The following is a 27877-nucleotide window of genomic DNA, read 5'->3' as shown; positions in this document are numbered from 1 at the left end:
GGACACGGGCAGAGCCGATGCCGGGATGCGGGGACAGAAACGTCCCGCTTTGGAAGCACGAAGTTTCTGGGAGCTGTCACACTGCCACACGAGCAAACTTGGTGGCATTTCTTAAACATCACGCTCCTGACCAAGCAACCGCAGCAGGTGCCGGGTTGAGAAGAGCAGTTTTATAAAGGCTGTTGAGGCTCCTCGACACACCATGTAGGGGCAATACCGCTTGCCACAGGTTTAGGGGAGAATTCAGCCCTTCTAATTTTAACCACCCGACAGCTGGGCGGGCTGCCCGGCCGCGGGGCTCCGGCCGCGGGGCTCCGGCCGCGGGGCTGTGGCCGCGGGGCTGTGGCCGCGGGGCTCCGGCCGCGGGGCATGGCCGCACCTCAGCGCCGTGGCTCTCCCCAGCTGCTTGAGGCGCCTCTCTGGAGCGCTGCCGGGCAGCGGCCGGTCCCGGCCCGGGCGGGGTGTCCGTGCCGATGCCGGCAGGGGGTGCGGGGCCGCTCCCGCCCCTCCCGCAGCCCCGGGGCCGGCGGAGGCGCCTGCGCGCTGCGGCCGCTCGGTGCCGGCCCCGCCGGCGCCGCCCGCAGCTCCCGCGGCTCCTCTGCCTATTTTAGTCACAGCCGCGGCTCCGGGACCGCCGCGGGACGCGAGCGGCAGCCCCGGGCCATCGCCGTCCCGTCCGGCCGGCCGGGAAACTTTTCCGCGGGCGCGGGGCAGGTGAGGGGCGCTCCTCCCGCGGGTGGGGGCGGCGGCAGGAGCCGGCGGGGCCGGGTCCCGCAGCCCCCGGGCCGGGGTCCCGCAGCCCCCGGGCCGGGGTGCCGCTCCACCGGCGGCGGCAGGAGGGCCGGGAGCCAGGCTCCGCTGTGGGGCTGCCCGGCCAGAAGAACGCGCGGTGCCGTCCCTGGGCTCCCGTTCCCTTGGGACGCTCCCCGGGACCAGGGTCTCCGCCTGCGCCCTGCCCGCGGGGCGCAGGGACAGGCTGCAGCCTTCGAAGTGGCTCTTTTGAGGGAAAAGGCACCGGTTGCTCGATGCTTTTCAATGTTTAAGAGACGATTTTGACGATAATGTTGTATAAAGGGTGTGTTTGGCGTCGGCGCGTTGCGGGCTGAGGGGAAGCGGCGGCGCGGGGCTGAGGGCTGGGTCCTGGCCGGGCTCGGGAGCGCTGGAAGCGCAGGGGAGAGCCAGCCCCAGGGCGCTCACAGCCTCGGCTCCGCTCCACACGGGGAGGATACTGTGTTGGCCGTGAAGAATGAAAATGTTGTTAAATTTTCTCGCGATTAAAGCGACTGAAGAGAGTAACAAATTTCTGTAGTTACTGACGCGTTTAATTGAATGGGGCTTGCCGCAAGGAGCGTGTTGAAATACGCGTTTTCTTAAACCACTTTCCTATTCGTTCCTACTGCATTGTAAAAGAGGAAATTGGTAACTTAAACTGTTATTAACTCAGTTATTAACTACTCTAGTTTGTCTTCAGCTCACAAAAGAATTATTGCCTAAAATCTCTATGCAGCTTCTGTGTTGTACGACCATAGAAAAGTAGTTTAAAGTTCTGCAGGTATAATTAATTTATTTTTTTTTAAATTGCATTGACTGCAAAGTTATGGAAACACACATCAAGTAAAGATTTAAGCTCACTTGAATAAAGCTGACCAGTAAAGCTGTGGGATATGAATAATCTCAACAAAGTGGGTAAGGACACAAGTGGGACACTCAGCACTGTCCTGTATCAGCTTGGCTGACTACTTCTTGTAGTAGAACCAAATGCTTTACAATTTTCTGCTATGTCTGTCTTCTGTGAATGTTGTTTAGGTATCTGTAAAATTCATACTTTTTTCAAAGTCATCTTGGTGTCTCAATATTTGTGGACTAAAACTTTTGGGAATGCCTTTCAGAAGTTTGGTCTCCTGTATAAAGCCGTCATTGAGTATAGCAGAGTCCTAAAATAAGCTCATCTTGTTTATAGTCTGAGAATTTGTATTTTTCTGACCTAAGACCACCATGTTTTACTTTAACTTTCTATTAAGTTCATGCACAAAAAAAAAAAAATTTAATAGGCTTTTTTTAAAAATGACACTAATTTCAGTTAGGTTCAATATTAAAGAGCCAGTGTATTTTTCTTTTTATATAATATATATTTATATAATATTTATATATATTTTTCTTTTTTCCCTCCTCTTTGGACAACAAATTGTCTTGAGTTGTCAATCATCTGAATTTTCAAGTTCTTGGTTTGGTAAATCTAAATCCTTATCATGGATGTACACTGGATATTAAAAAAAATGTTCTTTTAATGATTTGTCTTATGCCCCAAAACACTTCCATTTCAGTGGATGCTATTTTATCCCAACTTTTCAAAATTATTTGACTGTGTTGGTTGTTTCTTTTTTAAGTCCTGATACTAATGCATGTCTTTGCATTGAAGACTTAAACATATGACTAAATAGTCTTGTGCTATATTGATCCTTAGGAGGCATAATTAAAGTTTTAGGGGCATAAATCTGTACTTTGAAAATTAATTTTTAGCTTTCTGAGGTCACAGAAAGTAAAAAATGATAATTGCTTGCTCTTTTGTGGAACTGCAGATTTTCCCCTCCTTCTTCAGTATTATTTGTCCACAGTAGATTCTAGGACTAAAGAATTCATCTAAAAAAATTACATTTTTGTTGTTTTTTGACATTTTAGATATTTGTCTTTCTTGTGTTACCTGTAGACAAACACTTCATGTCACAGCTTGTAGCTCTGCCTGTCTGCCTTTTCTCCTGATCCTCAAAGCAGTCTCCTTAGTTGAAATTCAGAGCTCATGTCTAAGTCTGTCCTTGTGTCATTTTGCAGATAGCATCAATCTATTTCTGTCAGCTATTAAATACCTCCGTGATGGAGAAGTTCCCCATTTCAGCTGTTTCCAGTATATTAGGGAAGCTGTAATTATTGTTTGTAAGTAGTAAGTGAAGTTCAAAGGTATTCCTATAAAGACTTTGAGATAGTAAAGCTGATAAAAACTGGAGGTGGGCAGATTCCTGGGTTTTAATTTAGGCAATCTAGTAGGTAAGCCTGACCTTCAAAAGCATTGAACAACCTCTTACAACTGCAGAAGCTTTAAATTGCTTTATCAACACTTGGAGAAACCCCTTCCCATTATTTCTGTTTATGGCTGGTGATTTGTTGTGTCAGTGTCTGTGAAGAGCAAGGGGAGCAGTGTTTTGGCTGGGCTGTGAGGAGAATGAGATTGTCAGGTGCTGTATATTTAATTCATTGGTTCACTGGGTTTCTGGTCTTCTAATGTATGATGCTTTAGAGCTGAGTCGAAATGGGAAGGCAGCCTCTATTCCCACAGTTGAGCAGTACAAAATTTTGCTAATAAAAAATATCAAGCATCTGGAAGGCTGCTTTGACCTGTGATCAGATGCAGCTGAAATTGCTTCTTGCAGCCTCTTTTGATGTTGAGTTGAAGGACTTAATAGCTGGTTCCGTATCTGTGTGTGAGTTTGGTTGTCTTTACTTGTTCTTTTGGCATTTTAAGTGGTGCCTTTACTGGCAGGTGACTGGGCAGTGAAAGGCTGAATATAGGTAGAAACTCAGGCAATTGTTTTTTTAAAAAAGATCTAGAGATCCTGCTGTTCCAGTGTAAGGAGTTTATATTGTTTGGAAACAACAGGAGCACCAGATGAGCTGTGTGTAAGATGAGCACAGACATAGTTATCCAGTTAGCAATTCCCTCCTGTTTATGAGCGCGTTAAAATGCCAGTCCTGCAGCCTCGCACGGGCTCAGGCTCTGGCTCACTGTGTGAGTGCCTTTGTCAGGACAGTGAAACTGCTCTAATGGCTCTCGATGAACTCATGTCAAAGAGCTGAAAGAAAGCAGGAGTGTGTTTGGATAGGCCTGATGTTTGCTGACAGTTAAGTGTGGAGTTTACGACAAACCTCCCCATTTCAATTCATCTTTGTGAATACCTAATGTAGGAATGAAAAGAGGAAAGTGATAGCTTAAGAAATAAGCAAATTGTGTATTTTTGATTAGATATTTAGGATTAGATAATTTTTTTCCTTGAAAATCTTTTCAGTCTAGATGTAGATATATTACATCTGTGCTAGTGTTTGATCCTGCAGGATGCCTCTGCACATTCTGTAGCATACCTTAGCTGACAGGCTCTGGGCATAGGAGATGAACTGTAAGAGAGGGCTGAGGATTTCTTTCTTCCCACTGCTTTCAGGGCTGAGGATTTCTTTCTTGCCACTGCTTTCAGAAGGGGTCTAAAACACTGATTAATTTTGAAAACTGTCCAGTTTGCTTACGCTCTATACACAGGTTAATCATGAGAAAATAATAAAAGGGAGGGATGAAGCAACTCAAATTTATTTCACAGGCCAAGAAACACTAAATTAACAGGGATGCTTCAGAGTATATATCAAGTCTGCAGGAAATAGAGTGTATTAACTGTGACCCAAAATCATCTACTGAGCAGATGAATTACATGGCAGTTAGTGATGACACACTACACCAGGGACGTTCACTGTCTCTACAGAATTTAATTGAATGCAAATTCCGCTTCACTGTATGTTATGGAGCTTGTTTGCTCAATGATGAACTGCATATAGCTCATTAATGAGACTCAAGCCCACGTCCATATAATTTCTACTGCTGTGGCAGACCATACATGCCTTGCTGGAATCAGGGCTCTCCTGTGCTTGGCAGCAGACATGTCTAGGAGCAGTCGTGTTCCTTCAGCTGAGACCTGGTCTGGGTTGAGAAGACTTTGTAGAGCTTGTAACACTGACTGCAGTTACCTGGAGAGACCAGCTTTTGATATTCTAAAGATAATATCTTGAAATCTTCCAGTTTCTCCCTGTAGCTTGTTTTTAATAGTAATTTTTTGTTTCACGCTGGGATTTGCCCACAGATATCTTTTTCCATTCAATCGAGGCAAAAGGTATATGTGCTATATTTATTACTGCAACAACAAAAACATCCTATGTATATTTAGATTAGAAATAGTCTTTAGCTGTCTCATTTTCTCCAGGAGTTCCACACACAGTCTTGCAAGCTTGTTCAAACTGTGTAGACCAAGTGATTTCCCTAAATGCCTGGCTGCAGACTTAGCAGTCTGTTTTGGTAGCTATGATTTCGGTGAAAGAGATAGCAAAGCACTACTGAACTGTAGACCTAGCTTACCCTTTTAAAGCATTTATATATATATATATATTTATTAATGATAATGGAAAATATATCTGGAGAAGAGAGAAAATAATCCTAAAATGCATTATTATTTCTACTGTGTTTCAGTTTAATGCACAGTGAATTTTTTTCTCCTCTCCTTGCAGGAGTCTCCAAGATGAATACTACAGCAATGAGCCCACTCACCGTTACTCCACTAGGTTTTGTTCCAGACTTCAAAAATTCCACTCTTGATCCTCTCAATGAGACTGCATGTGAAAACTGGAAAGAGATTCATCATCTTGTTTTCCACGTGGCAAACATTTGCTTTGCAGTTGGACTGGTCATTCCAACTACTTTGAATCTTCATATGATTCTTCTGCGGGGCCTGCTCACTGTAGGTAGGAGAATTGTTCTTCAAACAGAAATGTGACAGAAATGGCTGGGTTTGACCATTATGGAGCTGCTCCCTGCAGCTTGTGGTGAAATTACTGCCTTTATTAATGGCTGTTTTGCTCTTATGGCAGTGGTTTTGGTTTAAGACAGGATCTGTTTCGACCTTGATATACCTTTTCTAGAAAGATTATATAACCATTGGCTATTAAAACCACCTGGAACTGTAATTTGTAATTTCAAACCTATGAAGATGTCTGCTTGAAAACAAGTGGACATCATTTACATAAGATGTAACTGGATGTTTTAAATCCACTTATTTCCAATCATTTATGTCTGATCCTTAAGACCTCTATTTTAGATTTCAAGTAAGTACTGGGACTGTGTACTTGCACAGGTGAGGTTTTCCTTGAGAAGCTTGCTGTGAGCCCATGTGTTCTTATAGTGTGGGTTCAAACATGTGGCACTTGTGGGTCACCAGCATTATTTTCATTGCTGATTTAGAAGTGCAGCTTTTCAATGGGGAGTGTATTCTGTGTTCTGATATCAGTCGTGTTTCTTCTACCACTGTAGGAATCTTGTGACACCAGAGTCTGACTTGAGAGGAAAACCTAAATTTGGCATGCTTGAGACTGAGCAAATGTGGTTTGATTTGTAACATTGCAGTCCCACAGCTACTTCAAAGCCTCTGTACCTTGTGTGGGACAAGATCCTTGTGATCAAAGGAGGAATAATGACTCATTGCAGTGTAAGAAGGATAAATCCAGCCCAACAAGTGCATGCTTAAGTATTTTTAAATGAGTGCTTATTGTCATTATAGTATGGGTCAATTTTATGATAGAACTGTTTGAATTTACAATGGTCTTGCATTTTCTATTTTATAGTTATTATAGGGTAGCTTCTTAAAACAGACTGCACTGGTGACCAAGGGTCTGAGCATTGCAAGACCTTTTATCGTGGCTTTAAAAGCAAAAGGAGGTCTGCACTTGCCAAGCCTGCCATTTTGATCTGTAGTATTTTGAGCAGATAGGGAACCAGAGTTTTGCAGGCTGGAGTGGCAGCAGGAAGATGATTTACTCAGTGGGCAGAGCAAATAGTGAAGCCAAGGGACCTGTTCCCTTTGCTTTGGCCCTGCCCCACCTCTGTGCTGCTCTGCAGTATTGCTGCTCTTCGATACATCCAGACATTGTATCCTGCTGTGCCTTGCAGCCTAGCTAATAAGCTGATCCAGATTCACTATATTTTGATTTTTCTAATCCATATGTAAGTGCTGCCTCATCAGTTAAGAGCCCAGACAGACCAGATAGTACCAAGTTCATTAAGCTGAAGTCATCTTCAGGGAGAAAGGGGGTAAGAAGACTCATTTAGCACTGTCTCCTTTTTGTCTTTGCAGCAAACTTAAGGGGAACTACATCTGTGACCTCTCCAGCCATCTCTGTTGGATGGTAGGCTCACAGTTATCTGGGAGAGACTCACTAATACGTAATCCATCATTTGATAAATACTGTCTTTGTAGGCTGGAAATGGAATCCCTAATCATACATGATGCCTTATCTTTTAAAGCAAGTGTCATTATTCAAAGTAAGACAACTAAAAAAAAAAGAGTAAGCATTGGGAAATTTTGTCTTTGATGTTACACAGGAGAATTCAGGTTCCCAATGTGACCTTGTCACATCAGCAATAATAGTTCCTTTTAATTTTCAAAAGTATCTGCATATGACTTTAGGAAGTTTTTATTCAACTCTTCCTTGCTAATTAGACATGAACATTCATATCTAGGCCTTTTTTTGTCTAATTAATGCAACGCAAATTTTTGTGAGCTGCCTAATTTCCCCCCATCTCTTTTCTACTTTGTTTCACTAACGAATTCTCATGGACTGCACCTTCCTGCTTGCCCCATCCTGATGTGAATTACTGTCATTTCAGTATTGCAGTCCCATGTAATAGGGCTGCAGTCAGTCAACCTGCCCTCAGTGCCTGTTTGCAGCATTGTAGTGATAAGCTATTGTTGCATACCTTCATCCAGAGAGCTTAGCTGTATTAAAGTCTGTAGAATATATTGCTTTTCAGTGTAATTATACTCAGTGGACACATTCTTGGTAGTTTTCTAGGAGTGTTTATTATTTGGTGAAACTTAACTTCGTCTTTTTTTTTTTTTTTTAACAGGATGTGCATTATTCATCATTTGGGCAACACTCTATCGTTGTGCCTTGGACATAATGATCTGGAATTCTGTGTTTTTGGTTGTCAACCTTTTGCATTTCATATACCTAGTGTATAAAAGAAGACCGGTATGTATAACAGCTAAATCTCAAAAGCAGCCTAGTTAGACACAAGAAAAGGAAGTTTTGCCCATGTTTTCTGAGAAAAATCAATGGGTTAGTACATTTTGAGTAGAATACTTTTGTGTTTGGCCCAAAATCACAGTGGAAGTGTGCAAACAACTTGTACCAAAAAAAAAAACCAGAAAAAACAAAACCTAACTGGAAATAAGCTCTTCAACAATTCAACACCACCTGTGCAAGAAAGCAGCTAAGAAATCAGCTGGCAAGGCAGCATAAAACTTGACTTCTGTCTTGCCTAGGAAGTAGCTTATAACTAACTAGACTGTTACTAGACAACTGTAGATGTGTAGTAAATATTTCTAGTTCTCACTGCTCTTGAAGAATCACCTGACTACTTAAAGGGTAACTTCCTCTTCAGTCAGTATTACTAATGCTGGTTTTTCCTCCTGTTCAATCATTCATGTCGCCACGGAGATGCAGCACATGATGAAACTGCATTGTATTTCTGCTGGGTAGCCATGGCCATGCTGTCCAGCACACACACAAATAGCAGTTGTGATAACAGAGAGCTAGTGAGGCCTGACTCTACCTACTCTCTAGGTGTCCACAGTTAAATATCCCATGCAGGTACTCTGGTTTCTAATATGGGATCAACTCATCTGCGTTTTTTTCAGTCCAACCAAATTAGCATGTTCTGTTTCCCTTCAAATCACCCTCTCCCACCACTACCAATTAAATTATTACCTTTAATAAATCTTGAGGCTTCTAATCTTCTGTCAGATGGCTCAGGAAATGGCCACCAAAGTCAGAAATTACTGCAAAAGGCAGGAGCGCTCAGCTGATAGAAACCCATTTCCCTGGGAAACCAAGCTTTTAAATTTACCTGTATTTTAAAAGTGAATAAACATAGGTAATGGTCCTTGAGTTTGTACCCATCCAACCCCTTCCAAAAATCTAAATAGAAGGTTATCAGTGAGTGAAGAGTGTAAATCAATACTGAATGAAGAAAGAAATACATTCTTTTGTAATTACAGTTGTCTACTAAAATCTGTGTTGGCATAGATTGGGGTACTTCGTACATTATAGATTTTATCCTTTTGAAGAGGCAGCTATTTTCACTAAATCCTCTAGTAAATTTGTTAGCAGAATTATTTGTAGGAGTTAGGTTAAGTGGTAGAAGTGATTGAAGTACTCTGTAGGTGGATACAAAAAGAAGGAATTGTGTAAGAACATGAAACTTGACTGATAAACTCGGTATCCAAAGTTGGTAAAAAATTCCATCTAAGAGAGGGAGGCCTGGAGCACCTGCCTTTAACTTTGGATTCTCTTTCTGTAGCCCTTGCCCACAGTCAGTGTAACCAGCAGAGAGCCTAGGAGCTTGGCACTCCCATGAACTCTGCACTGCTCACATTCTGGCTGGCAACCACAGCCTTATAAAAGGAGGCTAAAGGTTAAACTGCATCTGTCTACAACAAGTTGATAAATTGAGCACATGTGTTAAAAAAGGAAGAGGCTCTACCTACAGCAGTGTTCCTCCAATAGGGAGCACCGATTCACCCAAAGATTACCATCAACTGTGCTATATGACCTGTGCAGCTTAAAAGCTTAGCCAAAAATTAGATCTGTTAGGCTAGCCAGGTAGTGCTGTTTCTTTGCACATTAAGGCTTAATTTCAATAGTCTTCTTTCCACTGAGAAAGTACAGTATTTATGAACATTGCATGAAAAATATTGTGTTAATTGCTGTAATACATAATATTTTCAGTAATCGTTAAAAAAAATAAGAATCTTTGTTACAAACCATGATCAACGGGCATACTTGAAGTGATGCCTGATAGTCTCTTAGATAGATGTCTTTTGATCTGTCTAACATGTTTTTTATGAACCCCAAAGCTGTTTTAAGTGTTTTTCCTACAGGAGGACAAAGAATAGGGAAAAAAATTTAAGACTCTTAGGAGCTAATTTTTGAATGAAATTTTCTCTCTGCAGCTATTGTATTGCCCATCTCAATCAGTTTTGGTAATTCTCACAAAAGATCTTTCCTAGGAAAGAAAGGAATGGCAGAATAATTACAAGTTAGTCATATTACAAAATGAATAATTGATATGTTCAGTTGTTAAATATTTATTTTATTAAATGAAGCATGCAAAATCACAGTGAGTTTCTTTTCTTACCAGAAGATTATTTCAGTGGTTTTGATTCCTTGGTGCTTTACAAATTTGGCTTTTTTCAGTCAGAGTGGAAGCTGAGTCTAATCAGTCTGACTCGGAGTTCTGGCAGCATCCCAGAATATTTCAACCCCTGCTGAACAAAACATTACACCTACCCATATGGCTTGTTTGGAATATGACCCACAAGCATGACTGGAGGAGCAGTCAGCTGTGCTTGGGAAGGGGGAAAGGTCTGTTATAAAGGAGCCCATCTAAAGCACAGCTACAGCCTGCAATCTGATCAGTCTTTGAGAAAGTGGCTACACCTGCCTTCCCCTCAAAGTATTGCACACTAGAGGAAGATCATGAGATGTGAACCATGTGCTAGTTGAGTGGCTGGATTAACACTCCAGGGCCAAAATATGCCTTCATGTCTGTGTGCCTGGGTTTGGGTTTCAGGAGTCTTGGGAGCTATGTAAATTCTTTTTTTTTCAGATGAAAACATATTTCTTTAAGTTGCAGTGGTCATGTATAGGAAGAGGTGCAAATTAAATTGGTACAGCTGTTAAAAATGAAAGAGTTCCTAGAGAACATGATTGGTAAAACAGTCATCTAGCTTTGTGGGCATATGGAATGTATTTTTAAATCAAACAGCTCAGGAAAATCCATAACAAAATTCAAGAGAAATTGTATGTTTGTTTTTAATCCTTGTTTTGCCTATGTAGATGCCCTCTGAGGGATTAAAGATTGTGGCATAAGGAGCATACAGGAAATTCAAAACCTGGATTTCACATGAGTGCAGTTACCTGTGGAATATTTAACTAGTGATTGATTCAGTGTGAAACCAGTGTAACTTTAGGTCAGGTGATGCACTAGACGTAGGAAATCCACAAGTCCTGATGTCACACAGCCGCAAGAGCTGATGTCACTGCAAGGGCAATCCTGATAATCTTGGAATAAGGGATGATGACTGAGAGAAGTGTGTGAGGAGCAGACAACACAAACACCACTCCTTTCTTCAGAAAGGAGAACCCAGGGACCTGCAGCCTGGTCAGCCTCATCTTGATGTCTGAAAAGAAGGAATAGATAGTCCTGGAAAACATTTCTATGCGCATGAAGCATAAGAAGGTAATGAAGATTGGTCAGCAAGTATTTACCAAGGGGAAGTCATGCTTAACCAACCTGATAATAGATGGATAAGAAACAGATTGAATGGTCACCTCCAAAGGGTAATGGCCAAAGGTTCAGAGTCCTGGTGGACATCAGGGACAAGTGATGTCCTTTTTGGGTCTGTATTGGGACTGATGCTATTTACTGTCTTCTTTATTAATGACACAGACAAAGGGATTGAGTGTACCCTTAACAAGTTTACAGATGACACCAAGCTGAGTTGTCTGACACTCCTGAAGGATGGGATTCCATCCAGAGGGACTTGGACAAGCTTGAGAAGTGGGCCAATGGAAATCTCATTAAATACAACATGACCAAGTGCAGGGTGCTGCACCTGGGTTGGGGCAGCCCCTACTATCAACACAGGCTGAGGGATGGACAGATTGAGAGCAGCCCTACAGAGAAGGACTTGGCTGTGAATGAGAGGCTGGACATGACCTGGCAATGTGCACTTACAGCCACAGAAATCCAGTTCTATCCTGAGCTGCATCAAAAGCAGTGTGGCTAGCAGGGTGAGAGAAGTGACTGCTCTGATGAGATCCCACCTGGAGTGCTCTGGGGTCTCGAGAACAGAGACAGAAGAGTTACTCTATGAGGAAAGGCTGGGAGAATTTGGGTTGTTCAGCCTGGAAAAGAGAAGGCTTTGGGGTGGCCAGGTTACAGGCTTCCAGTACTGGAAGGAAAAGTACAAGAATGGAGAGGGACATTTTACAAGGGCATCTAGTGACAGGATAAGGGGGCATGGTTTCAAACTGAGAGTAGGTTTAGGTTAGATATTAGGAAGAAATTCTTTACTGAAGGGGGTGAAGCACTGGAATAGGTTTCCCAGAGAAGCTGCACACACACAGTCCCTAGAAGTGTTCATGGCTGAAGCTCTGATGCTATCTGGTATCATACAAGATGTCCCTGCCCATGGCAGAGGGGGTGGAAATGGGTGATCTTTAAGGTCCCTTTCAACCCAAGCCATTCTATGATAACCTTCCATGATGAAATGATTGGCCAGATAGCTGAGAATGGTGAATATCCTCAACCTTAATTTCTGTAGGGTTTTTAACACTGTCTTGTATAAAATCCTGATAGAGAATCTGTTGAAGTGTGGCCTGGATGAGGACACTATGGATTGAAATCTGGCTGAATGGCAGGGCTCTGAGTGTGATAATCAGAGGTTAAGAAGTCCAGCTGGAGCTGTGCGCTACACATTCGCTAGTGTGTGGTATGTAACCTTGGGGCCAGTGCTAGTCCAGTGCTGTTTGACATCTTCATTCATGATCTGAGTGGTGGGGCACGTGTGAACCCTGATGACACAAAATTGTGAGGAGTGGCTGATAGGGCAGGAGGTTGGGAAACCATCTGGAGGGGCCTCAGCAGGCTGGAGAAATGGACCAACAGGAACCTCATGGAATTCAACAGGAAATGTTGTGGAGTACTGCACCAGGGGAGGAATAACCCCATGCATCAGCACATGCCACCTACTGACCAGCTGGAAGGCAGCTTTGTAGAAAAGGACCTGTAGGTTCTGGAGGAAGAGTTGAACAGAAACTTGCCTCTTTGTCTTCTTTTCTGCCATTCTTTCTTGGTTGTTTTTCCTTTTTCTCTCTTCTATGTATATTTTTTTTATTTTTATTTTTTTTTTATTATCTGATGCTTATTGTTCTAATTTGTCTTCCTCATGGCAAATATGCAGGCTTTATTCAGGCTGCCTCTGCTTTCAGGAAGGCTGTAATATTGTCTCATCCCCTGCTTCCTTCATCCAGGGAAGGCTTCCAGGCTTAGGATTTCAGCCAACATCCTTTCCCTCATTGCTGCTGCCTGAGTTTGGGTGGGCTCTTAGATGTGGGATGTTCAGCTGGCAATGTTTTTTGGTTTTTTTTTTTTTTCCCTCCCTCATCACATGTGGTTTCAATATAATTGGTTTGTTTTTCAGGACTTGCTTTTCTACTGCAAGTAAGCCAAGAAGCTCAGGGATGAGAGTGGCTCCCAGGAGAGCCACAGCTAGCCACAGTGATGCGTGCATGCAGTGTGAAAGACAACCTCTTTTTTTTTTTTCTTTTCCTATATAATTCTTGCCCAAGTACTATTCACTGTTTCATCAAGAGACATCTCAGAAGACTCCTTGTGTGAGATGTAATGTGCCACTTGGATGTAACAGCATTCTAAAGCACCAGTGTGCCATCCTGGCTAATTTTAGATAAGGTTTTGGTCACGCTGTCATAGGCAGTGTTTGTGGATAGACATCACACATTTACCACTTCTTTCCTTGCTTAAGTATCATGAAGCCAAAGATGTCCCTCTGGCATGTGTGCAGTCTTACCTGTTTTTAACTAATGCATCTGTGGTTGTTGATGTCTCTTGTTTTTTCCAATCTAGATCAAGATAGAGAAGGAGCTTAGCAGCCTCTACAAGAGAATGTTTGAACCTCTCCATGTGCCTCCAGAGCTCTTCCAAAGACTAACTGGACAATTCTGCAACATTCAGACTCTGAAGACAGGTCAAGCCTATGCAGCAGAAGATAAAACATCAGTTGATGATAGGCTAAGCATCCTGCTGAAGGGGAAGTAGGTTCTATAAAAACTTGGGGACAGTTGTATGCTTTGTGTCATGATTGAATAAATTACAGAATGGTTGAGGTTGCAACTGTTTGTAGTATGTTATGGTCTGTAGTCAAATAGTCTATACTTAAAGACTGTTTTGTGACACCATTTTCAGGTGACAGATTGTGTATCCTCTTACATGTGCAGCTGCATGGGTTTTAGTGGGAATTCTGTTTGTGTAATACCAAAGGCAGTGTCTTGCAAAATAAGCAAGATATTTGAGGCTTAGGTACCCTAATTGTCTCCTCGGTCTGTTCTCAGGTTTAAAGGTTAAAAAATATGGTTCATGAGGGAAGAAGTATCTCTCCAGTCAGCTTTAAAACAGCAGGCCTTTGGAACTGATTCATTGTACTTGTACCTACAAGTATAGAGGGGCAGATGCACTGCCCAGAGGCAGACAGAATCCAGGTGAAAAAGGGTAAAATATATGCCCACAGCCAGGCTGTAATCTTGAAACTCATGCTCAACTCTGGCCAATATTTTAACCAGTTTCTGTTGACAGCAACAGAGATGTCAGGCTTCACTGTTTTTCTTACTCATTACCACAAAGCTACTTATCTAAGGGAATCCTGATTCTGGTCTGGCTGTGTAACACGACCTTTCTCCTACTGAATAACAGTGTTTGGTGGATACATGCCATGTTCATCAATTCTCTATTTGTCTCTATTTGTCTGGCAGCCTGTTCTGCTTGGAAGCAGTTAGGCAGAAAACAGGGTAACTCTGGGAGTTCTGCTCCAGAAGATGCACATATTTATTCCTGTTATCCACTGCTTTACTATTGACAATAGTCCTACCTAAATTTTGATTGAATGAATCAGCCTCCACGATTTTAAAATGTTGTTTCATACATTTTTATTTCCAGAATGAAGGTGTCTTATCGAGGCCATTTTCTGCATAATATTTACCCCTGTGCCTTTATAGATTCTCCTGAATTTCGGTCGACACAGATGAACCAGGGTGAGAAATTCCAGGTACACTTTGTTTTAAATGCCATTGGATATGAGCTGGTGAGACCTTTATAAAAATAGAGTATAAATTTGATCAACAGTGAGCTATTTGACTTGCATAATTTTGTTATCCTTCTAGTATCAGTGTTTGAAGATGGACCATATCAAGAATAACTTTTAAATGCTGAAAAACAGTATTAGAATGGTGTGTATTGGGCAGTCTGGCTTTTTCTGTTCTCTTTTACTGTTTCCAAGTTTCTTTTGTGTTAAGACTTTGTTCAGGACAAATAATTTAAGAGGCAGTTTTGATGGAAAAAGATGATTTGAACAGGTCTCATCACTGGTTCAAAAAGAGAAAAGGGAAAAAGGACTACTGTAATAATGAAAGTCTAGAAGTTCAGGCACTAGTAATTAGAAATTGGTATTTATAAAAGTGTATTAATACTTCTGTCATTTTGCAATTTTGTTAAAGCAAGATGAGCTGAAAATTATCTCGGTATTTTGAATAAAAATATTCATATGGGGAACAATAAGGGTGTATTTCTCTAGCAGTGTAATTATGCTGGTATGCTAAATATATTTTATTATAGTTATGGAGTGGGTGGGATACTTTTAGAGAAGGGTGTTTTTCCCCATAGAAATGGCTATTTTGCTACTCTTACTTGATGTTCTTTAGCTAGGTATGTGTAATAATGACTGGACTGTGACTGATACATCCACACTGATACTGTGGCAGAAGGGGAGGGAGGCAGAGCAGTGCAGACTCTAAAATCAGTGATTGATGTCATATGTTCCAGTCAAACATTGGGCTTAGAGCCAGGGGGAGAGACTTGTCCAGATGCATTCACTTTGCAGCAGTGAGGCCTCCCACAGCCTGGCTGCCCTCTTGGCACAGCCCCTTTCCCCTGGAAGCAACTGGATAGGAGTCAGTCCCTCTCAAGGGAAAAGGGTCATGCCTCAGCTTCTGCCTGCCTTAGAAGTTATTTAATCTGGAGCGGTGTACATCCTTTATTCGTGTGTTCTGCTTGTTACTGCCATGTGAGTGCCGGCAGCCTCCCTGTTTCAACAGCGCACGGATTCAGTCTTAAGGACCCCATCTGCTGGCAATGCTGGCAAATTCTTCCTCAGCCTCTCTGGGCTTATGTTACAGTCTGTGGAGTTAAAAATCCATGGATATATGACATTTTTCCATAGTTTCTATGACTTAATGGATTTTTAATTTTTTTTTTTTCCAGGATGTAATGTTATCTTGTATAAGCAGAGAGCACCTGATTTTGATTTATTCATAGATGCCTGACTCCCCCTTGAAAAACCTGCCCGTGGGTATGACCAGTGTGGGTTTTGGTGTGGCATTGCCCTCTGCTGGAACAGGGGACATGAACCTGGCAAGTCCATCCTCTCCCATGAGAGGGGGCAAGATCCCCTTCAACTACCCAAAACTGGATTATCAATAACTGAGCAAACAATCTTGGCTCAACTCAACACAAGGTTGTACCTGTGGGATCAGCAGGGCTGACAGTTAAGAGGAAGATGGCAATTTTTTTATTTTTTTTTTTGTATATCACTAAAAACTCTTTGATGCAGACCTTTGGGTGATACCAGTTGTTCCTATTTGGTGACAGTGATGTAAAATAAAACCAAGCCATGTATAGGCCTACTGCAAGTACTTGCCATTGCCTTAGGACTGACTTCACATATAAATTTCCTTTTACATAAATGTGTTACAGTTTGGGAACTCAAGAGGGACTTTCCCCTGTTTATTGTCCCCCAGTTTTTCTGTAAAACAAACTGGCTACACATATCAGTTAAAAATATAATGATAATAAATAGCTGAGAATTTTTGCATTTGTAAACATCACATTCATAACAAAGGGATACCAAAAAGCTTTATGGCTTTAAGAGTTATTTTAACTGGAGTCACAAATAAAATGATATCACTTCTTTTAAAGCTTATTTAAGTGTGCTCATCTTAAAACATTTTTAAATGTGCTAATTCTGAGCATGTATTTTTTTTCAGGTCACCATTATCGCAGATGATAACTGCAAGTTCCTGTGCTGGTCCAGGGAAAGGCTGACTTACTTTCTGGAGTCTGAGCCATTTCTTTATGAGATCTTTAAGTACCTTATTGGCAAAGATATTACAAATAAACTTTATTCATTGAATGACCCAACCTTAAATGACAAGGTAAGCAACTTTAAGTTCTGTTTGGGAGTTTTCCTCCGACATACAAATAAATGTGTTTTTACTTTAATTTTAAATGCTCTTAAAGTACCATATTTTAACCTGCTGGCCATCAGCTGCTGAATGCACACTTGTGGCCTGTTAGTGTCAAGGTGTGAGTCAGTGCAAGATTTCTGTCAGCAGCAATATTTGTTAAAGTTAGCACAGTAATGCACAAGGAAGATGAATAACTGAGATTCAGAACTAATCAGCTTGTGGAAATATTTCTAGCTAACTATTAGACATGCTGTCCAGTGGTTAAGAAGATGTTTCTCACTGGATATCCTTTCTCACTAACAAATGAATGCTTTTGTAAAAAGAAGCTTCACAGTTTTTTTCTTAAAAAAAAAAAAATTCTTACAGGGGGCAAACAGTTATGTAATACTGATTGCTGGGAAGAATAATATTAATGTGTCTTTGAGGGTTGCAAATGCAAGAAAAAAGCAAACATTATGTTGATATGAGGCAGTTAGTGTAATGAATCCACTGAATGCATATGAAATACATATAAAACATAAATATAATTACATATTAAACATTAAGTGGTCTGAATATAACTCATTTATTGCCTGTAGATGAAGTTTTAGGTGTCCTGGTAAATGGTCTGGGTGTACTCATGGGTGTATGAACTATCTTGGTTTAGTTTCATTTTGTCTCTTTATTTATTCCTTATCACAATTTCAAAGAATTAAAAAATCCAACAGATTTTGCCCCTCCTTTGACTTAACATCTGCACACTTTAACTTCAGTTTGTACCAAGTCTTTGTTTTTAGTTGCAGTAGTCACATAAATTTAAGATTATTGTAGCTGGTTTTTATAGTATGTTTTGAAACTGTATGTTGTAAAAATTGAGTGAGCATTTGGGAAATTTGTAGTATCTTCTTATTATTCCTAAAATAAAAATCCTGTTGCATGAGCTCTTCCTGCATAACTTGGCATGAGAACTGTCAAAAAAATTCTTGATTTTCCCATTGCCAGTACTCTATGTGCATATCACCTCTCACAAGCTTCACTTTCAAATATAAATATTGTTGGTGTCTTTGATGACTTTTAATGGGTGTCAATGTCATCAGAAAATGTTGTGGTTGACTTCTGTACCTGGAGGACTACAAAAATTGAGTACTGATTATTCATATTCAAGATGGTAGTAAGAAGGTAAAACTATTAATTTTTTGTTGGAAAACAGAAAAGTAATAATTTATTTTGTAAGAAAACTTGTGATTTTCTCCTACCTAAGTGGGCTTTCACTAGTGTTGGGAAAATAGTCATTCCTTTCTGCATGAAATAGGGTACTAGTTCCTGCCTTTTAAAATTCAGTGAAGTGGAGTTATCCATTATAGTCCTGTCATTGATTGCTACTTTTCACATATACCTAAAATAGCATTTTGACTTGCAGTAATGCCTAACAAGGTACAATGTATGCCTTCATATAAGTGTTATAGTATAAAGCCTGCTCAGGAAGGCTACTCAAAGCAAAGTGAAAGCTCCTCAGACCATTTGACAGGGAGAAGATAATGTTCACCTGATGCATTTACTCTGCAGTAAAACCAAAACCCAATGGGCAGGAATGACATTCACCACTTTTCTAACAGGATGGAATGAAAAGCCAGGAAAATGAACATGTTTCTGTTAAGGTAGAAATTGCCTCTATATATAGCATGTTGTTTTGTTTAGCAAGGAGGACCAGCTTCATCATAAAGACTACATTTAATTGCAGAGCATCATGTTTAAATAATGAATTACCGGATAATAAACCCCAAGCTTTCTGTAAGAAAATACATGAAAATTTCAGTACAAAAGCGATTTGAAATTGAATAATTAATGTGCAGTTTCATACTTGTCAATGTTCCAATTCCAGTATATTACTGGCATTTTCTATTGTCATTTAAATTGATTTACACTGCATAGAATCTTCTTCTATAACAATTTTCTTGTGTAATCATGGCTGAGACCAGAGCGTCTATTACAAGGGAAGTAGTAATTTTCCATTTTTATTTTAATTTGCTTGATATCTTTTTTTAAAGTAATTTTTTTTTCTTTTTTAGGCTTCAAAGAAGATTGATCGACAGCCCAGCCTTTGCTCTCAGCTCTCTGTGATGCAGATGAGGAACAGCATGGCCAGTACCAGTGACAGCGAGGATGGCTTGCAGATGTTTCTTCGTGGGACTTCCTCTGCATCCTCTCTTCGTGAGTGTTCAGAGTGGTTTGTGCCAGTTTTGAACATGGCTCTGGCTGACCATTAGAGACTACTGCAGAACTCCTGTTGCCCTCTGTGGGAGCAGACTATAGCTTTTTGGGTGCTGCTGTGTCAGCTAAATTAAGGGACCTAACTATAGGGCAGTCATTAGATGCATGAAGCTTTGTGTTCTAAATGAAGATATTTCATGCACATACTGGAAAAAAAAACCCCAGCACTTGTAGAAGTAATCTTTGGCATGATGTTTAGATATAATGTGGAATATTTATAGTAATGGGGCAAAACTGAAGGTACAGTAGTATATCCTTTGGTCTGTCACTGGTGCTTGTAGAAATTAAAAACCCAAACAAAACGTTTTCCCTCGGCAACTTGTTCTATTTTTCCTCCTGAGATAGTTTGTATTGGCAGGGTCTTGAGGAATGTGGTGTACAACCAATATTTTGATGTCACCTGGAAAATCTCCAAGTATCCTGTCAGGCTCTGTGCTGTGCTTTGTATGACAGGAGTAGTAGAGAACGGATGAAGTGAGAGAATAAACCATGTCTGACCTTTTTGCTTCTATTCTTTTAATTTATTCCTTTATGAAAACATTCTAAACTATTCTTTCTAGGCTTTTGCTGTTGTTTGTTTTCAGTTCATCTGAATCTAAACATCAACATTAGCCTGAATTCTGAAAGCAGTGTTTGAATAAAAAAGCCCCAGAGGATGCTCTATTTTTGCATTTGGCATAAGCTGTTAGTTTAACAGCATTTAAAAGGATCATATAGGATTATTTATTTCAATTTTGGAAATACTATTTTTAGTAATTAGGATTCAAATATATAAGAAAAAAAACACTGCCAATTATTTGTCATGGGTAAAGTCTCTGCTAAGAAGAGGAAATGTTTTCAAATATTTGCTTCTTTCTGTTTAATTATCTGTTTTCCATTGTGTTCCTCACAGTTTTCATCCAGTAACACCTTCAGACCTGGAGAGCTTATCTGGTTTTACTCCTTAAAATTGCTATAGTCTGCATGCCCAGATATATGGAAGCAAAAGCCCTGCTGGTGCTTCATCCTAGAACATCAAGGGTGACACCTGGGATATAGTTTGATGAAAATTCCAGTATTGTTTTCTTCTTCTCCTCCATTCCCTGCAAGGACATTCGGAATCACAGTACCATTGAGGTAGTAAGAGACCTCTAGACACCATCAGGTCCAGCCTCATGTCCAAAGCAAGATCAGCTAGAGCAGGGCCATGTCCAGTCAAGCTTTGAACATTTCCAAGCTGGAAGATTTTCCAGCCTCCCTGGGCAACCTGCTCCAGGGACTTACCACCCTCACGGTGAAAAAATTTCCCTTATTGCAACTCATGCTTGTTTTCCTTCTTTCTTTAGCACATGCCTCTGAGAAGAGTCTGGCTCTCTCTTCTGTGTTGCCTTCCATTAGGTAGCCAAAGACAAGAGTCAGATCCCCTGGGGGCCTTCTGTTCCTAGGGCTGATCACACCCAGCTCCTGCAGCCTCTCCATCACCGCTCCAGCATCCTCTGGCCATCTGGGCTGCACTCCACTGCTCTCACTCCATGTCTTTAAAACTGGACACAGCACTCCAGATCCTGTCTCACAATTGCCAGAGAGAGGGGATTAATCTCTTTCATTGACCTGCTGGCTATGCTCTTGCTTATATGGCTCAATACATGCTGTTAATGTGGCCCAATATATGGATGGCACACTTCACTGTGGGAGCACTCTGCTGACTCATGTTCTATTTTGTGTCCACCAGGACACCCAGGTTTGTTTTTGCAAAGCTGCTTTCCAACCATCTGGGGCCTATGCTGTAATGCTGTGTAGGTGTGTCATGTCCCAGGTTCAGCAATTTGCCTTTCATGAGCTTGTAGTTTTTTGTCAGTTCTTCTCTCTTTTTCCAATGGCCTGTCCAGACTCACTGCCCTACTCCTTGGCCTGTCAGCAGTTTCCCTCACTACCTGGCTCTTTTCTGTGAACTTGGAAGGAGTGCATTCTATCCCATCAACCAGGTCATTCATATCTTGAATATTATAGGTCTTGGCATTGGCCCTCAAGAACACTGCTGGTAACTAACTACCTGACAACTGGATTTTGTACTGCTCACTGTTTCACCACTCTGTGAACTTCGCACTACAGCAGATTTTCCACTGAAGCTGTAGTCCTCCTATTCAGTCTGTTTCTTACCCATTTGTCTGGAAGGACTCAGTGGCAGACTGTGGAGGGTTGTGCTATCACCCATGTAAGCAACATCCACTGTACTCCATTCATACACAGAGCCCATCATCTCACCACCAAAGGTGGTCAAAGTTGTTGGATGCAGTCAGCATCTATAATGGCTTTCCCAGTCACCTTCCCATCCCTTATGTGCTTGGACATGGCTTTCAGGAAGACAAGCTCCATAATCTTCCTGGGATGTGAATTTAGACTGCTAGACCTGTAGCTCCCTGGGTGTTCCAGTCTCCCCTTCATTAAAATGAGTGTGATGTTGGCATTTTCATTTGTCTCCCCTGACTGCAATCATCTTTCCAAGATGATAGAGGGGGCCTTGCAATTGTATCAGCCAATGCTTGGCACCTTTGGATGCAGCCCATGGGGTTCCACAATCCTGTGTTCACCCTGTCAACTTAAGTTGTTCCTAGGTTTCCTGGTTTCCTGTCAGTCAAGCATCACTCTGTCTCTGCCACTGGATGTAGAGCCCTAGCAGGCCTCAGACAAACCTCTGAGTAAACAAAGTAAAAAAACAAAACAAAAAAGTTATTGAATGTTTCAGACTTTTTCATGTTCCTGTGTTCTGTGCATCACTGAACTCTGGCCTTGCAGTTACCCTGGTCTTTCTTTTGTTGCTGATTTATTTCTAGATGTCTTTTTTGCTGCTCTTCACTAGATCCAGGTCTTGCTGAGGTTTGGCTTCCCTCATTTCATCGCTGCATGCTTGGGCCATTGTTCTGTATTCCCTCCAAGGAGCTCACCCCCACTTACACTTTGTGTGTCTGCTTGAGATCTGTCAGAACTTTCTTGTTCATTTATGCCAGCCTTCTACCATACTTGCTCAGCTTTCTGTGCACTGGAATGGACTGTCCTTGTGTTTCGAAGAAGATATTCTCGAAGATCAACCATCTTGGGTCCCTTTGCTGCCTATGTCCCATTAGTTCCTGCCAAGTAAAACCCTGAGCAAGCCACAGCCCCCTGTCCTGTAAGGCTGTAATTCTACTATTTGTCTTGTACACCACACAGTATCTTAAACTCCACCCATTCCTGGACACTGCAGACAAGATTACCAGCAGCTTTCAGCTCCCTGATGAGTCCTTCCTTGTTCATCAGTGACAGGTCCAGCAGAGCACCTTCCCTAGTTGACTCGTCCATCACTTGAGCGAAGAAATTGCCTGCTGCGTTCCAGAAATCTCCTGGACTGCTTGCTCCCAGCCCTGTTGCCTTTCCACCAGATACAGGGGTGGTTAAAATTCCCCACGACAACCAAGGCCTGTGATCCACTTGCTGAAGGACTGCTGCCTTCTACTTGCTCTTGTTGATCAGGCAGCCTGTAGCAGATTCCTGCCACGAAGTCTCCTGTGTTGGTCTGTTCTCTGATCTTTACCTTTGAACCCTCGAGTGGCTTTTCACCTGTTCTACACACAGCAGAGTTCCATGAAATTGAAGCCATTCTTTTGCATAGAGAGCCTTTGGGTGAATTTGCACACTCAGAAAAAAAATGTAGAACTGTGTTTGTGCGATTAGTTAGAATTCAAATGTCTCTTTCAGGCTTAGCAGCAAAACTCTTACACCAGTATTTCAGCTTTGGGAGAAAGTAATTGAAATGCATGACAAAGTTCAGCTGTAATTATATAAATCCCCATGATGCATTTGTGCTTAGCACATACTTGATAAATACACTTTTCTCTGTCATACTTTTCCTTGGTTGTGTACCTTTTTTTTGGTATACAGGGTGTGCTTTCCCCAAGACAGAAGGGTTTATGTGTCTTTTATGTTCTGAAATTCCTCAGCCCAGCTGAGGCAGCAGCAGCCTCCCAAGTCCAATACTTTCCCTTACTTTTGGGGAGGCAGAGGGATTGCCCCTACACCAGTGCAACACACAACATGGGAAGTATTGTTATTTATTTCTTCTTTGTGTTTTGATTTTGAAATTTCTGACTTCTGAAAAAAGTTTGTTCATTTCCCTGAACTGTAATGCTTCAATCTTTGTTTTTGCCAAGATAGCTTGTTATTTATTCCTGGGTACTGTCATTGCCAATGATGGGGCTGCTGCCACTTAAAGATTGGTATTTAGTGTGGATTGTGGCCATGCATGCACTTTTTTTGAAATCACAGGGAAAACAGAAAAAAATAATCTGCCATTTATGTTGCCACTGCTGTATTTCCAAAAATCTTCTGCTGGGTGCTCTCAATGCAACAGTCAGGGTATTTTTTTGTCTGTTTTTTCAAAATTTAGTATAAGGCACATTCTGAGGTTTACAGTTCCAGTGCTGATCCCTGGATCTTCCTTCTACAGGCATACATTTGTTTATTTAGAATAAACAAACACAATCAAAAATCCCCAAAAGATTTTATGAGAAACATATGGAAATGACAGTTTTATTTTTTTTTTAATTAGAATAAAAAAATGAATGAAGGGAACTTACATGTGTGGGAACTCTACAGGAATACTGTTTTGTCATTGCTAGGTGATTGTTGAGTGGACAAAAGCCTCCTAGTCCAAATATAATTTTTAACTCCCATAATGCAAATTAGTTTTCTTGCCCTAATTTCCATGTTCTTGAAAAAAATGAGCATTTATACTTTTTATAATCCCATCTTTTAAAATTACACTTGTATCAGTGCTATAAATGATACGCTTTGACTCATTTTCTCAAGAAATTAATATTAATCCTTTTTTAAAGTGTTCAGTAATAAAAGGGTTAAAATTACTAACTAGTAGCTCCCAAACTACAATTACTAACAAAAGTATGTTTTGAATTTAATTAATTAAGAAACCAAACTAACTGTTTGCTTTTATATTAAGGAAATAACCAACAAGAGTTCTATAATGCTTACGGAGTGAGTCGTTTGCAGCATGATGTTTTCTGTTGATAACATCACATTAACTCAGCAGGCATCCTCAAAAAGGTATTAAAGTGGGGTTTGTTTATCATGTGACACTTGTGCTTGACATCCATGGTCCATCTCTATGTAATTCATTAGTAAGTGAAATAGAGGTATCTCTTTTTCCAAAATTTGAGTTAAGCAAAAATAGTTCAACCTGATCACAAGCCTAGTTTCACCTGAATTTCAGTCCTTCATATAATATTTTGTTATTGGTTTCTATTCTGTAATTTTATTGCTTGACAGACATTCACATATTTATTAGAGATACAATCTCCTTTTCTGTGGTACTTGTTTTTTAGGTATCTCAGATTTGCTGGTCTATGCATCTGTATTTGTTAACTTCTAAGCTGAGCAGGAATGTAAAAAGGTTTTGGTTGGGTAATGTTTTTAGTAGTATTATCAAATTATATGCACCCCACTTGTGGTTAAAAGCAGGACTGGATTTCATAGGAATGTTATTATGTATTTTGGTTTAGGCCCTCAAGAAAGGGCAACAAAATGTAGTGAAAGTCTGACTCAGTCACTTGAACATCTGTCTGACACTGATAATGGCATCAGTAAAAAAAATTTTGTATTTGGAGCAAATAAGAGCATGTCTTTGAAACAAACAGGCTGAGCGAATTAGACCTTATATTGGATCCTGTTGTACAAACTTCTGGTTGCTCACTTCTGTTTTCTGGAGAGAATTAAGTAGTTTTAAACAGATAAAAAACATTTTAAAAATAACAAACTACACTAAAACAAAGATCTACAAAAAAAAAAAAAGAAGCTGGAACCATAACTCAACATTTTCAGGCACCCTTTTACCTTTGTGTGTCTCCCAGAAAAGCGAATTTAATATCCAAATGTATCCACAGACTTTGGGTGGGGTACATTAGCCAGTTGATCTAGTTATCCTTCGCTTAGGCCATAAAACACATCTGTGTGGACATAAATATTTAACAATTTCGGTATCTAAAAGTGTATTATGGCAGTTTAAGTATTTTTGAATCTCAAAAGAAAATACTAATACATTTTTAACATGAAACGTTCTGAAATGCCAATTCCCAACAGTGTCTTTGTGAATGTGGCTTAAAAATGCAGTATTATCGTAACTTGCTGGTGTTGCCTGTGTCTGTATACTGTTCTCTGTGTGTAACAGATGCAAATGAGTCTTTCCTCATAATTTGGCTTCCTTAGCACAGCACTTTATATCTGATGAACTTTTTTAAAAATGAGTGTGTTATGGCTATCAGTATTTTCTTCAAGAATATTTAAATTTTTAGCTTGTATGCAAACAGTCTGTTAGCATGAGCTTTATTTCTTGCTGTTTTCTTTTCAAATTCAAAGATTTCCATAATATTTTTGTCATCATATACTAGGTGTTTGCAACCTCATACTGTTGCAATGGTCTAACTCTCGAAGAGGGTACTGAGAGAGATACATGTCCACATGTAGATTTGATTTCTGAGTGAACAATGGAAAGTAGAATTGTTCAGCTGATGTAAAAGGAGTTTTCTGGTTTGACCCTCATACTGAAAATTTAACTGCAATAGAGGTAGTTTGCAGGGGTAACTTGTACAAAAACTCCATTTAATGTCTTGACAGTGATAGCTGTGGTGTGCTCTGCTCTGGCAGACAAGTTGCTGCCTTTCTAAAAGGTAGTTTTATTGCAGTGAAATCACAGTCAGTCAAAAGTTATGTGGCCTTTGCCTGTAAAAATTGTTTTCTCTGTGGTTGTTTATGGGGGTATAAATGTTGTAAAAGTTTCACATTATCATGCTGCGTAAAACTCAAGAAGATGTGTCAGAGGAGGTTTAGGTTGGCTATTAGGATAGCTAATTTAGGTTGGCTATTAGGATAGGCTCTTCACCCAGGGGGTGGTTGGGTAGGCTCCCCAGGGAAGTGGTCACAGTGCCAAGCTTGGCAGAGTTCAAGAGTGTTGTGTCTCAGTGTCTGGACAATGCTCTCAGGCACATGGTGTGGCTCTTGGGGTGTCCTGTGCAGGGCCAGGAGCTGGGCTTGATCCTGATGGGTCCCTTCCAACTCAGCATGTCCTATGACTTAAATATGATGTTAAAAGCAGCTGTGGCTTTGATGCTGTGCCCATCCAAGGTTTGCCCAGTGCACTGAGGACCCTTCCCCGCAGCTGGGCAGATGTCCACACCTTTTGTACTTGGGGCAGCCACTCGTGTTGCTGTAATTGGAGACGAGTCAGAGGGTGAGTGCAATGGTGAGAAAATGATCTCCAGGGAGCAAGCAGTGGGCACCCTGAGCTGTCAGGGTTTGCACTGAGCTTGGGGAGAGTGCTGTGTCTGTGGTTAGCAACAGGCACTGCTGGTTCATAGCAGCGTGACTGTTCCATGTCTAGAATTTCCTGGTGCCCGTGGCCAGATAACAAAGAAAACTTCACTTAGAAATCCTCTCATGAAGCAACTGGGGCAGGATCATCAGCCTGTGTCCACTTAGTCACAAATAGGTCTATGTAGCAGGTGTACATTGTTAAATTAACTGGTAATTTCTCTGTACCTGTGACAGGCCCAGGCCGGACATCTCCTTACCTGAGAACTTCAGCCAAGATGAAGCCGATAGAAGAAAGTGTTGAAGATGATGTCTTTGAAGCACCGTCTGCTGACAAGCTTGAACTCCAGCGGCTGCCTTAAACAGTTGTGCCCTCAGGTGTATCAGAGCTTGCAAAAGGAAGGAGCTGAATTTGGGAGGAATCAGAAAGCTAAGCCCACCTCTCCATGTTTGAATTTACTTCAGCATATGCCAGTGGCTTCTAGGTGGAAATGTCATGTTTTATTTTACTTCTAAATAAAATAAATAAAAACTCCTGTGGGTTTTTTGTTGCTTCTTTTTGGTTTCTTTATTTCTACTTTGACTTTTGCCATTATAAACTTAGTATTGTTTTGCTGACTAGCTGGAAATCTCTAGACTTGGTGGAGAATATCCCCAGTTTGATTTACCTATGTTCCCTTAAAGTCTGATCTTAGTGTTTTAGGTGGGAGATTTTGAAACTCTGTTTCCAAAGCCATGTTGCTGTTACCGACCATCATCGTTGTGACAGTCTGGTGTGAAAAACAGTCTTCTGCCTCAATTTTTTTTTTTAAGGTATTTGCCTTTAGTGTTTCCCAGTCTCGCTGCTTGACTCCACAATTGTAGTAATGACTTAAATTTTAGTTTTTCTTGGCCAAAGATTTAAATTTAATGCTGCCTTTTCAACCTTTTTCTTCTTTAGGCAGCTGTGTTATACTAAGCTTCATGATTTTTTCTTGGCCTTATCCATAGAGAGACTGAGCTGTTCTGAATTAACCTTCCACCAAAGACACACAAAAGACACTTGATGTAGGAAATTCTGTTCAAACCCCAAAACTAGGGTAGCTGCAAGTTTAGTAAAGCCCAGTTTCACAAAGGGAGACATTGGGAAGCTTTTATAAGAGGCATTTGTAGCAGTCCCACTTGTGATATGCGGTGACATCTACGTGGTAGCTGTACTACTTAGCTCTGGCAATTCTTGAAAATCATGGAACAAATAGTATATTTTAACTAAATGTAACAGAAAATAGCTATTCCTCCATTTATTAAGTTGCACAAAACTGAAACACAGAATAATGGAATTTGGTTTCAACTGTCTAGCAACTAGAAATGTCATAGTCTGGGGGTTTTTTTTGTTTATGTCATTTCTGTA

The 27877-nt window shown here is 40.8% G+C and overlaps 1 protein-coding gene across 7 annotated transcripts; it reads left to right on the top strand.

The window, feature by feature from the left end:
* The first annotated feature begins 454 nt into the window (after positions 1–454).
* Positions 455–27023, top strand: POPDC1 (popeye domain cAMP effector 1). Of its 7 annotated transcripts, XM_086876679.1 has the most exons (10): positions 798–1075; positions 2830–2931; positions 5317–5550; positions 7709–7833; positions 13514–13701; positions 14600–14708; positions 16702–16869; positions 18951–19092; positions 24125–24228; positions 26725–27023. In XM_086876679.1, exons 3-9 carry the CDS (start codon positions 5328–5330, stop codon positions 24190–24192), a joined length of 1023 nt encoding a protein of 340 aa, XP_086732805.1. In that variant the 5' UTR covers positions 798–1075; positions 2830–2931; positions 5317–5327; the 3' UTR covers positions 24193–24228; positions 26725–27023. The 7 variants fall into 7 exon arrangements, 5 of the variants coding, with proteins under 5 accessions (XP_086732804.1, XP_086732803.1, XP_086732805.1 ...); XM_086876678.1 differs by lacking the exons at positions 798–1075; positions 2830–2931 and adding an exon at positions 455–714; XR_015283067.1 differs by lacking the exons at positions 798–1075; positions 2830–2931 and adding an exon at positions 484–714 and having other exon boundaries at positions 22429–24228.
* The last annotated feature ends 854 nt before the right edge of the window (positions 27024–27877 follow it).

Source organism: Cyanistes caeruleus, chromosome 2, assembly GCF_971803275.1.
Source record: "Cyanistes caeruleus chromosome 2, bCyaCae1.hap1.1, whole genome shotgun sequence".
NCBI classification, from domain to species: domain Eukaryota; kingdom Metazoa; phylum Chordata; class Aves; order Passeriformes; family Paridae; genus Cyanistes; species Cyanistes caeruleus.
This window is presented reverse-complemented; position numbering and strand designations above follow the sequence as displayed.

Bases quoted from the DNA above. Each gene is read 5' to 3' on its own strand.
- POPDC1 (XM_086876676.1), top strand. From the start codon at position 1,665: ATGAATAATCTCAACAAAGTGG. The intron at 1,687-5,316 runs GTAAGGACACAA...CTCTCCTTGCAG, and splicing joins GAATAATCTCAACAAAGTGG to GAGTCTCCAAGATGAATACT. The intron at 13,702-14,599 runs GTAGGTTCTATA...TTTTATTTCCAG, and splicing joins AGCATCCTGCTGAAGGGGAA to AATGAAGGTGTCTTATCGAG.